The following is a 12,587-nucleotide window of genomic DNA, read 5'->3' as shown; positions in this document are numbered from 1 at the left end:
GCAAAACCAATTTTCTTTATATCCCATTAAAAAAAAAGAAAAGAACACAAAACCCGAAAACACAAGAGCCACAACGCATGGTACGACCTAAAAAAAAAAAAACGGGTCGGAATGATCTCATGCTGCTACAGTGCTTGCTGTTGGGGTTGCCACCAGGCCGGTTATTTGGGCGCTCAGCCGGTTGTCGGTGGGAAGGTGATACCGGCAGCCTTTTGCCGGTACTTGTGGCTCAAGGCCTTTCATAAGGGCTTTTACGGGATTTTCCCTTCAACATTCCACTACAGCTTGAATACATCTGGAACACAGACCCAGTTCCGCAGTCATCAGTCGTTTTCTTAGTTATTCATTCTTATTGTTATTCATTGTTATCATTATTATCATTGTTATTGCTAGCATCAATGATACAGCCACACACAGGAACATATGTTTCCTCGTATTATCTTGAGCGAGCACGCTCTCTCTCTCTCTCTCTGTGTGTGCTCGTCCACCCCTCACCCAGTTTCCCTTTTCCACGAACATTTCCTCCTTTCCCTCTACAGTCGCCGACCGATTTTTCGGACATGCTCGATTATTCGGACCCGTTCGTGGAACGGCCGCGGGTCCCATAGAGGTGATGTGTAAGAACGTCCAAAATTTCGGACGCCGTGCAGCTCCGTCGCTCGATATTTCGGACTCTGTTTGCCCAACCCGTGAATTTCTCTCATGGGGTGACTGAAAACATTGGTATCACCTGAAGTTCGTATCAAAAGAAATCAACCAACTAAAATATTGAGGCAAAAAAATTGGCAGTGATGATTGTTGATTTTCCATTCCTCTGAGTAGATGAGGTCTGTCGTAGCACTTTTGAGTCTTCGTTTTTGGCCAACGGCCCAGCACGTGCTGTCCGCCCAGGAGTCGCGCGACAGCGCTGTAAAGCGAGCTTCACCTAAAGCACGCATGCGTTAGGTGAAGCCGACTTGCGGACTTGATGACGGCGGTGCCTCTGTCCGTGTACTTACAGTGACGAAATGTCGCTTCGGGAAATAGAAGCTGATGTTATCAGGCAGAGCTGGAAACGCGTTAGGAAAGCATCAACAAATTTTTCCAGCCTACTAGAGCTTAGTAAAGTTTATTTTGAAGCGAAATTCGTTTTTTCGGACTGCTCGATTATTCGGACTTCCTCTCCCTCATCCGGTATTTTTCACTACGAAAGGTGGCAACCCTACTCGCTGTGAGTCCCAAGCATGTGCGCCCAAGAAATAGCGATGATAGGAATAGATTTGTGGCTACCATGACGATGGCAGGAAGCCATAATTCCGTGCAGGTGCTTTTTTTTTTTTTCATACAGCCCAAGAGTGAAGACACTTACCGGGCGGTGGAAGGAGGGGTAGACCATTGCGTTCTGCCCAACCCACGGGGACAATGGTCTGTGACTGGGCGTGGCAACAGCGTACGGTCGGTGGAGAGTCCTTGGGATGGCGCATGTCGTCTGCTTGTACCAAGAACCAGTGCTTGTTGAGCACCCTCGTCACCGTAGCTACGCAGGCTTCCTTCCGCGTTGTAGGATGGAGGAGCTCCAATTTCATTCCCACTTGGAAACCGTGCTCAGCCAGCTCAACGGGAGGCTGAAAAACGTCCAGTTAACGCCGCTCGATCAACTTGGGTATTAATGGTTTACTGTTGAATAAATTTTGCTATCTTTTGTTTGTACGGTGGAGGTTTTATTTGTTTTTGCAATATTTGCAAAAATGAGGTCACCGGATGAAGGATTTGTATTGAGACATTCAACAGTTCAACAAGAAAAAAATGATGTAGTTGGTCATTTGAGCATACAGCTCCTACAGGTGAAAATGGCACTTCCTTCATTGTTCGACACAGTAGCTGTGGGTTGATTAGATTGATTACATTGATTGATAGATTAGATTATTGACAAAATTGTTAGTAACCCTCAGACTGCTCTCTGCATGCTAATTTCTCTGCTTGCAGTACAGCAATACAAGTTTAACTCCCCATATTTTGACGCTGTTTAGCGGTTGCCACTTTTCCTGCACTAAAATAAAGCAGCACTGCTGGTGTGAGCCAAGAATGAGATCTACAAACTAAAAATGCTCCAAAACAAAACCACTGTCCTCGATGCATCATTTGGTAACGTGTCTGCTCTCTGATCCCAGGGTTGCCAGTTTGAACAAGGCAGGTGGCACCAGCAACTTGGTGGCATTGTACGAGATGCATGGATATATTGTCCCCCCCCCATGCACACACAAACACCAAGCGAGGGATGTTACCGTATTTTTGCAATCATAACGTGCATCTTTTTTCACAAACATTGACTGTCAGAACGGTATGTGCATTACAATAGGAGACAGAGCAGGATACAGATTACAGGATACAGAGCTCGAATCACATTAGCAGTCACTGTCATCACAAGATGGCAGTTCAGCGTTTATACATAGAGAAATCTCTGAATTTGCTGCAAACATTGGCCCAAACTACTTTGGCTTTTGCTCCTTTCTGTTGCCGTGGTCAGTCGAGGCATTGGTCACTGTCCCGTCTGCCAAGGTTCAGCACACTTTTCAGAAATGTGGTGATATGTACTGGGTGGATGGCAGAAAAGGCGGCACGGTGTGAAGAGCTGGCCAATTCAATTTGGCATCCTTTCAATTTTAAGTTAAAACGAAGGTGTAGAACACACAATAAATTTCAAAGGCGCGTATTCAAAGAACACAATACCTGCAGTATGTTGGCCAGAACCTTGCTGTTATATTTCTGAGCTTCATCCATGGAGGTCTTGAGGATAGATTTCCACTCCTCCAAGCCGTGCAGGTTCTCGATAACTGCCGCGCAGGAGTAACGTGTCATCCAAACTTGCAGCGGCTACGTAACGCACGGTTCTCTGTAATGCGAGGGGGCTCACCTTGAGGTGGTTTGTACGTCTGCTCTGTGCTTGAAGGGGTGTCTAAGGCTTTCACCCTATGAGACAGATAGAAGAGCCAAAAGTCCCACACTGCTGTGTCGCAGCCGTCGTATCTGAGCAGCAGCCGACCACCGACGTTCTCCAGGACCTGAAGTGCAAAATCCCTTTTTCTAATGGGGGAGAGACACTCTGAACATCCCCTGTTCCATTGAACAAATACATTTACATTTTCCTTCTTTTTCCTAAAAAATGCGCGATTGGAAGTACAGTTGAACCTCTCAATAACGAACGTCGATTTAACGAAATCCTCTGTTTAACGAAAAATTTCCGTTGCACGAACGCATCCCTATAGACGCCAATGTATTTTTGCATTCGATTTAAAGAAATACATTCGTTTGGTCACCTCTATTTAACGAAATCTCTGGGCTCTTCTGCGCACCTTCCCTCTCTGTTGTCCTTACGCGAGTTTTCGTTGGTTACTTCGGTTGTCACGTGCTGTAGGCACGAGCGTGCCGACATGTGCGTCTCCGCCGCCGGTAATCGTTGCGCCGACGCTGTTTCGAAACCGGAGCGAGGGTCTCTTCGCACCTGTTTTCGGACAAGAAAACACGCATTGCTGACATCTCGCGAAGTCTAATTTGCTTGTGTTGATGAAGACCACAGTACGTTGCGGTTTTGTGCCTTTTCATTACTTGTTTTTGTTCGCGCCGCTGATGCTGACGGTGGTAAAATGGGCATGATGCCGCTGCCGTTCAAGGTTCCATCGGCGCAGACGTTTACGTGACATGTACCCGTTTCTCGTTCTTTTCGGCGGTGTACGGTTGTTCTTTCCGGACGTCATGAGTGCAAGTGAACCAACCAAGAAACTTCGATACGCGATCGCGTAGGAGGAAGCAGTCGAGGTCATCAGGAGTTACGAAGGTTATGAATGCTCAGAACGATATTGTGCACAAATTACGCATTACCTAGCGTTATGTAATGAATAAAGCTTGATATTTTGTGCCCTTCTTACCTTAGTACCTGTTTTATGACAAATGACGTTTTGCGGTACGCGCGGCGGCCATCTTTGTTTAACTTGGCGTGTTCCATTTAACGAATATCTCAATTTAACGAAACAAAGAGCCAGCATTTACAAATTCGTTATATAGAGGTTCAACTGTATCCGTCTCTCAAAACTACCGATGTTTCTTCACCAATTTCCTTCCTGTCCACTCTGCAAACACTGGCTTAAAGGAGCATGGAATGGAATGCACCTTAAACGCACAGTGAAACGTCCTTCAAACGTACCCTCATCGGCCATTTTTCTTTTTTAAATTCAATTGCACAGCTCAATTTTTCGCATTGCACAGGTTTATAAAGAATCCTTTATTTTGCTTTCTTGCACGGAATTTCATTCATTCATACTGCCATAATGACAACTGTTATAGACATCCTATCGGCAGTAATCGATAAATTCTGAATAGAGACAAGACTCACAGAGGCTGCCCATCCATTGAGAGGGTTTTCTTCTTCTAGAATGAGCAACTTCATGCCCTGCTTTATCTGGTCTATTGGAGCAGAGCCTTTCTGCAAAAACGCAACGAAACGTCAGTCCAAAGCCATGACACCCACTTACTGAACTACATACCAGTTCCAAGAGGTACGAGGGGACTGTCACAGCTCCTTGCAATTCAGAGTCCAGCAGCGTTTCCCAGCTCAGATGGCGATCTTGGATTGCTACGCATAATATTATAAGGCAATAAATCCAATGTTGCTTATATAAATCTAACCTTATGATTAGGGCCTGACTTTTTCGGGTTTTATTTTTGGCCAAATTCGGGGGGTAAATATCGGGTGATATTTTTCATTTGAAAATTCGGGTGTATTCGGGTTAAATCCCGTTACGGCATATTCTGTCGTCAGGAATTCGGGTGTATTCGGGTGATTTTTTTTTTGTTTAATAAAAATTTGTCTTAACATGGAACTAATGTTTAGCAATGTTATCAAAGTTTATTTTAATGCACGCTTATGAGTGTGCCACGCGACCCGGATGTTTTCAGGTAGATTCGGGTTAAATCCGAATTTTACAGATTTCGTTCGGGGGGGGGGGGGGGGGTAAATATCGGGCGGATACGGGTTTAACCCTAAAAAGTCAGGCCCTACTTATGATGCCCTGGCTGTTACCAAACATTTTGTATACAAGTGCCAGTTTCTACACTGGAGATTGATCCTATAGAATGCTGACATTCATTTTCTGAAGCGTTATAAACGCATGCTCCCATCAAATCCATTCAAAATTTGGTCAAAATTGACTGTGAAATTGTATTATATAGTGTACTTGTTGGTGTCTGCATGCCTTTGGCCCCTTGCCGTTAAAACTCAAGATCAAAACAAACAAAAGGAAATGAATATAAACGAGGATTTGAAATAATTAGGGGTGTGCGAATCCGAATATTTCAAGTCGAATCGAATATCGAATCGAATGGGGGGAAAAATTCCGAATACCGAATCGAATATTTGTGCAAAATTTGCAATATGTAACTTTCGCACTAAAACTTTCCATTTTGTAGCCCATGGCTTTAGTGTAATTTTTCTGGCATTAACTGTCACGAGAGAGACATGCAATTCTTCTGTTTAAAGCCCCTACTCTTTAATTTTACATGAGAGTGCTTCCTGCTTTTCAGGTGAGCCTACACTTACTGGAGTGGTAACCTTCATTTCAAAATTTTATGTCAGGCAGTAGCATGTTATACGGATGAGGCTGTAATTGTTTCAGACAACCACAGGCCATTTGTGAAACAAACGAATTGGCAGCCTGCCTCAGTTTTGCCATGAACACCCTTTAGTTTCTTTGCACTCGTCCTAGGAAGTTCCACTACTGAAATTTTAGATGTAAAGGACATCTTTAAGACACCCTTCTTGTTCGTGGGCTGTAGTCATTATTCAAGAGTCCTAACATTTTAAAGGCAACCTCACAGACATCAAATCAAAGTCCCTCGTCGGCACTGCTAAACTGCATGTGGGAGGGGCGCCGCCCCTTCCACATAAAATGTCTACAAAACTAACTTTGGATAACGTTATCTTAAACTAAACACCGTCCAGCCTGTGTTGGTTCTGCACCAAGGGCAATTTCGTAAAGGAGGCTTCACCTCATACACGGAAGCATCAGGTGAAGCCCACTTTCGGGTTGTGTCGTTCATATTCGTGGAATAGTCGAATATTCGAAAAATCGAACACTGGATATTCGATTCGCGAATCGAATAGTTTGAGCGTTTGATATTCGATTTGAGAATATGAATATTCGCACACCCCTAGAAATAATGTATTGACATTTCACTGTTGTTTGTTAATTACTCCATTCTTTCAGATCCATTACATGAATAATGAGGTATGAGTGACATTTAAAGTACTAAAAAGAGAACTAAACAGGCATACAAAGGGCACTTTTTTGTTGCACTTGGCAAAATGTATGAGCGTTGCACAAAAATGCCTCTCTCAACAATTTTTCTCTTTTTTTTTTTTTTTACAAAGACTGGGCATAGACATTGCTGTCATTGCAAAATGACATAACTTGTGCCATTCTGGAAGCAAAAGCAGAGCAGAGAAAGAAACTATATTCTACTCAAAGTGCTGTTGTACCAGAGGTACCAGGTTGTATTTGTGAATAATGCCAAATAAATTCTTCTAGCAACATTTAAACACCTCGTTTTTACTTTGATTTCAGCAAGCTGTTCCACACTCACTTCAGTTTAAGTGACCTTTTTCTTCATTTTCAAATTTTGTTCAAGTGATTGTATGGATTACAACTAGAGCCTGAAGTTTTAGCCGATTCTTCCCCGAATTTGCACCCCGAATTAAAGGTTGCCTCTTTAGGGTGAAACCCGATTTTTACCCAGCTGTAGCTGTCTGTAGCAATGCACACTAGCTTGTTACACTTGTAACACAAATTACATCACTGTTTGTACCAAACCAGTGCAGTTCGTTAGAGTAATAGAGCCCGATTTCTCCCTAAATTTAACATATTGGAAGTTTTTGACCCGAATTCAGATGAATTTAGAGCACATTTTTATTCCCCCGATTTTTACCTCCCGAATTTGGAAAAAAATATTTTCCGAAAACTTCAGGCTCTAATTACAACAGGGTTTCTCAACCGGGGCCTCTTGTCCTGACGTTCCGCTAACGGGACACTCTTCAGCACCCACGTGTAACTTGACACCCTACCAAGGCGCGCTCTCGGACAGCTTTGCTGTAGGACAGTGCTTGACGTGTGATCATTGACAACGCGACTGCCATCGAGATCACATGTTCAGGTTGCCTCGGCCGACGGTCATTGCAAGGTGTAGAGCCAGCAGCTGTCTTCTTCAATGGTTTGATCAATCAGTACAACTCAACCCGACAATTTTTCTGCACTACGCTTTAGCTTTTCTCTCATGTTTCGAAAGCATTACAAACACTTGGAAAGTCAGAGCCACTTTAGAAAAAGCTTCGGAGCTACACCCCTTCCTATATGGACTCGGAATTTACGAGCCTCCGTGGCAATCCGCAATGCGTTATCTGAGGGGAAGTATCGCGAAACAGCCGAATGAATCCAGCAAACTTTAAGCGAAATAAACAATTGAATAAATTATAATTAAACAATTAAATAATCAGTGATATAGAATAAAATCTGCTACTTGCACAACGCCTAGTTCACCTCACCCAGTTCTACACGGTTACCCCAATGTAATAGGTTCCTTGAAGTCCTGCTTGAATGATCACGGATTACCTCAAATAACGTAAGTTGAGCACCACTCGATTAGAGCATTATGTCTACAGCACACTTTTGTACAGATGCACTTGATCTCAAGGGCAGACATTCATTACATTAGGCTCTCCGTTTGCTTCAAAGAGTGCCGACTGTCATAAGTCTTTCTTGTCAATTTACTCAGGCGAAACTATGCTCTCAAAAACCACCACCGAGAAATATTGCAGAGGTCATTTTTTTTTTCATGCAAAAGATATTTAGGCTGCCAGATTTCACATCCAACAAAATGAAAGACTGCTGCTAGATGTGCCTCAATGTGCCAAGCAGGCCAGTGTGGCGGCTACAACGTATAAAATGTCTTAACCCCTATTTTCCCACCCGATATCGCAACCGCCTTTAAAAATTAAACATAATTTTTGACAAATTTTTGAAAAAAGAAAAAAAAAAGAAAAACCTCAGTGGTCTCTTTACTGTCGGCACTCATATTTTTCTGCATAGAAGACGGATACCAACGTTGAGGTATCGAACATGGAAGATTACATTAGCAACTAATCTTGACGCAAAGTGTGAACAGAGTCTTGCTAGCTTCGCACAAGTTATTCGCATCCAACTGGCAACAGATTCGGTAGGCACATGGAATACATAGGGTTCTTCGTTTTCGGGTTTTATGATTTTTTAAATTCGGGAGGGAAAAATCGGATGCTATTTACACAAGAGAATTCGGGTGCTATGACCTCTGTTTCATATGTAGAACTCTTGGGTGAAACGAAAGGCATATGAAACAAGCCACTGCTGTGACACTGAGACGAGAAACAATAATCTCTATATTTCTGCTCAGAACTGGGACAGCGAATGACCGCGGTATCCAAACATTTGCCCGAGCTCCACAAAAGCTCGTTTTTGGCTGCAGGAGGGGACTATAAAAGGTTGTCAAACAGGTCATCACAGACAGCTCTTTTTGACGACATTATGATTAGACCCTGAAGTTTTCGGGTTTTATAATTCGGGGGGTAGAAATCGGGTCAATAAATTGATGTAGAAAATCCTTGCAAATTCGGGCAGAAAAATTACCATCAGACTAAGTTCGGGGAGAAATCGGGCATTATTGTAGAATAAACGTTCACTGTACCGTTTATCCAGAGTGCCAGAAGTAATGGGCAGTCTCATATTTTGTGAGAAACTAGTATGTCGATGCCTTGAGGTGCCTAGCCTAGGTGCAGTTTTGCAGGTAGAAATCGGGTTTAACCCTAGATAGGTGAACCTCAATTCGGGGTGCAAATTCGGGGGAAAATCGGGTTTAACCCTAAAACATCAGGCTCTAATTATGATTCACTTTCCCGACGACAAGTTGAAGGACCGCAAGGACTTCTGGTAGATATCGGATTTTACCCAAATCCTTGAAATCTTGTTTTGGGGGGGAACTATCGTGAAAAATCTGGTTTAACCCGAAAACGAAGTACCTTATGAATACACCATAATGTTTTTTTTTTTTGCCAATGTCTTTCTGAATCTGCCAAGTACATCTGCAGGTAGTGTAGGGCTCTAGTGTCGATGCAGAAGCAATATGGAACCGCGGCTTATGAAGGCACGTACTGGTTCCCCACCTTGAGGAGGACGAAGCGGCTTCTGATGCTGAGCACACCATCCCAGGGGGTGTACCTCATTTGAGGAAACGTCGAACCAGAAGTCGGCGGAGCGGTCTGCTCCGTACCCGAGGTACCTCAGTGACAACAGGGGTCCGCAAGTAGTGACCACGGAAGCCAGCCAATAGTAGCCAGGGGCATCGGGGGTGGGAACTTCCAGTTTCATGCCAGCTTTCAGTCCGCTCTCCAAGCTTCGCTCCACCTTGAGATAAGATAAGTAAGAGATGAGAAAGTGTCACTGCAGGCACTTGCAAACTAGAAGACGGGAAATTTTACTTAGCGCCAACCAAAAGCAACAAAGGGCACATAAACCGGGTACATACGGACAGACTGATAACACCCTCACTTGAGTGTGAGAAACGAAACAGAGGCACAGCACGATGACACTATGAGATGATAAGAAATAACAGTAGCAACCTAGGTAGCAGATAGGGGCCAACAAGTGACAAATATCTAAAGTAGCCCGCTATCAGGATGTGTTATTAGGTGTGATCTAAAAACACGTTTAAACTGATGGTATGAATAATGGGGAGCTATGAAGTGCGCGAACCTATTAAGGAGGTGGGGAACTACAGGTTTTCCCGGTGATTTTAATCCAAGCGCCATCGAAATTAATCCACGTGCCATGCAAACTTTATGGGGCATGGATTAATTTAGCTGGAACTTGGATTAAAATCGCCGGGAAAACCTGTAGATACCTCATAGACTGCAGCCGTAATTGGTCCTCAGTGATGGAATTGCAAATTTTTGAATGTCTGTTATAAGGTACAACATCGTCCTTTGCGTAGGCACAAGATGGCCTTCTTTAACCTGTCTAAAAATGTGTATTCCCAGCATATAGTCGAACCTCGTTGTATCAACGCCATCAACTTTCGCTGTATCAAACATTTCGTTGTGTTGCATTAAAGGTCACGAATCGTGACCTTCGCAAGGGCGCACGCTGTACATAAGCGCCGATAACTACACTCCCACTACGAAGATGGAAACGTTTTTCCTCTTATGTTGTCCTCTCCAAGCTGCTTCTGCGTCAGTAAATGTCTCTGTTGGTGGCTTTTTGGGAGCTGCTGCGTATGGAACGATCCCCAGAAGCCTTGTGCTTCGAATAAACTCTATCTCAATCGCAGACAATTTGCGTTTCACCATATTTCTACCGGCTATGAGGACACATATAGGACAGCGTGGTTTGTTGTCCCACGTGGTCCCGCGGGGGGTGCGCTCTCGGTCGTGCACAATTGCCCGAAAGGACTGGGTGCTGATGACGTAAGCCCACTTTGAAGGGATGTATCCGGCGGACATCCCCACTATTTTTGGGTACTCAGAATTTGTGAGAATTTCATGGTACCTTTGTAGTGGTGGAAACTGTGTAGGAATACAGTAAACCCTCGTTAACCCGCTAATCTCGAATTTATTTTGTGTCCCAACCCTTGTCCCTATGCTTCCTATGTATTTTGGGCCCTTTTAAGTCGAAGCTTTTTTTTCCCCCAAGTACGGATATCTCGAAATTCCATCACCGGTAGGTCACCATACTTACGGCTAATAACGTGCATTATTCGGTCCCCCAGGCCAGGTCAAGGTCAAAGCCTTTCAGTCCTTGTTACTCACTGTGGCAGGCAGACCGCACTGCCCTTTCCACCCAGCGTCACTCCTCCTCCTCCTCTGCATTCGTGTGAGCGTCTCAGTTTCGTTTCGTTCTTCGCGGTGTGATGGCTGAACAATGCGCATGCAAGTCCCTGTCTTTGGAGCGGAAGGTGGCACTTATGAAAGGCCTTGCAGCAAGTTCATCGAGCCATTATCGCGAACTGTTTCGTTCATGCGAGTTTCTGGTCATCCATCGCCGTATCAGAGCCAGCAGACGAGTTCAGTGGCTGTGATGAGTTGTGCAACGACGTGATGCGCCTTGCATGCTGTGGCGGAGAGCGTTGTTATACCTTGAAGTTAACGCCCAATTCTTTTTTTGTAAACGTTGGTTGGTGACGCGATGAATGTTTCAGTACCAATAACTCCCGTTTGTGAAGCACAGTTAAGCGTTAAATTTAAGTTAAGGGACCGTCGATGTCGGTTGGAGTGTTAATCGGCGTTTTTAAAACTGCGCCTTAGAGGACTTGAACGTCGAGGACTATGCGCTTGACGACGGCGATGTTCTAGTAAGCGGTGAATTGAGTGACACTGAAATCGTCGAGAGTGCCCTCGGTACTGACGTGCCGGGAGGAGCGTCTCATGCGTTGCATTGAAGTGCTTGAAGATGCTTTCTTGCTCCCAGACGCGAATGCCAAGCGGATTGCTATTACGGAGTTATTCCCTCTCGGGTGATGTTAAAAAATAAACAGCTCTGGAATTGTTTACGAGCCCTATTACCACAGTCGCCGTCCGATGTTTCGGACTCGGCGGGGATCGCGCAAAAGTCCGAATAATCGAGCAGTCCGAAAAAGCGAATTTCGCTTCAAAATAACCTTTACTAAGCCCTAGTAGGCTGCAAAAATTTGTCGATGCTTTCCTAACGCGCTTCCAGCTCCGCCTGATAACATCAGCTTCTATTTCCCGAAGCGACATTTCGTCAATGTACACTGTCAGAGGCACCGCCGTCATCAAGTCTGCAAGTCGGCTTCACATAACGCATGCGTGCTTTAGGTGAAGCTCGCTTTACAGCGCTGTCGTGCGACTCGCAGGCGGACAGCACGTACTGTGCCGTTAGCCAAAAATGATGACGCAAAAGCGTTACGACAGACCTCTTCTACTCAGAGGAATGGAAAATGAACGATCACTGCCTATTTTGTTGCCTCAATATTTCAGTTGGTTGATTTCTTTTGATACGAATTTCGGACGATACCAATATTTTCTGTCACCCCAAGACAGAAATTCGCTGGTCGGGCAAACAGAGTCCGAAATATCGAGCGGCGGGGCTGCATGGCGTCCGAATTTTTGGACGTTCTTATACATCAACTCTATGGGACTCGCGGCAGTTCCGCGAACGAGTCCGAATAATCGAGCATGTCCGAAAAATCAGTCGGCGACTGTACAGGAACGCTTTTTTTTTAAGTTTCGTAACAGTGCATTGTGGTAACACCGTGGCAACGTAATTTTCGTCGTTCGCTTAACTCGAAACCCCGCTTATGTCGAAGTTTTTCCATTTTTTTACGACTTCGAGTTATCGGGGGTGGGGGTTTACTGTATAATTAAATGAGTCTAGCTGCTCGCAAAAGATGGCTTACATGTGCAAATGCTGTTGGTGGTGTGGCTTCAGCCTGTGTGGCATCCAGGTAGTACTCCCAATGGAAGTCTTGATCTGGGTCATCATCTGCTGCACAGGAGCAAGGTAAAGAAATGAAGA

At 44.5% G+C, this 12,587-nt stretch overlaps 1 protein-coding gene across 5 annotated transcripts in view; it reads right to left on the bottom strand.

Annotated features, from left to right (window-relative positions):
* The window catches only part of LOC135400253 (scm-like with four MBT domains protein 2), a 57,475-nt gene that overhangs the window by 21,466 nt on the left and 23,422 nt on the right, over positions 1–12,587 (bottom strand). For 4 of the 5 annotated variants that reach the window (XM_064632030.1, XM_064632033.1, XM_064632031.1 and 1 more), the window contains 7 exons: positions 12,469–12,557; positions 9,221–9,461; positions 4,521–4,609; positions 4,370–4,459; positions 2,894–3,041; positions 2,710–2,813; positions 1,349–1,604 (listed from right to left, as the gene is read on the bottom strand). In XM_064632030.1, coding sequence (XP_064488100.1) covers positions 1,349–1,604; positions 2,710–2,813; positions 2,894–3,041; positions 4,370–4,459; positions 4,521–4,609; positions 9,221–9,461; positions 12,469–12,557 — 1,017 coding nt within the window. The remainder of the gene's footprint in view (positions 1–1,348; positions 1,605–2,709; positions 2,814–2,893; positions 3,042–4,369; positions 4,460–4,520; positions 4,610–9,220; positions 9,462–12,468; positions 12,558–12,587) is intronic. The other variant, XM_064632032.1, reaches the window with a different exon arrangement.

The sequence above is a fragment of the Ornithodoros turicata genome, chromosome 7 (genome assembly GCF_037126465.1).
Source record: "Ornithodoros turicata isolate Travis chromosome 7, ASM3712646v1, whole genome shotgun sequence".
In the NCBI taxonomy this organism is placed as follows: Eukaryota; Metazoa; Arthropoda; class Arachnida; order Ixodida; family Argasidae; genus Ornithodoros; species Ornithodoros turicata.
The sequence above is the reverse complement of the archived record's forward strand: the minus strand, read 5'-3'. Positions and strand labels throughout refer to the sequence as shown.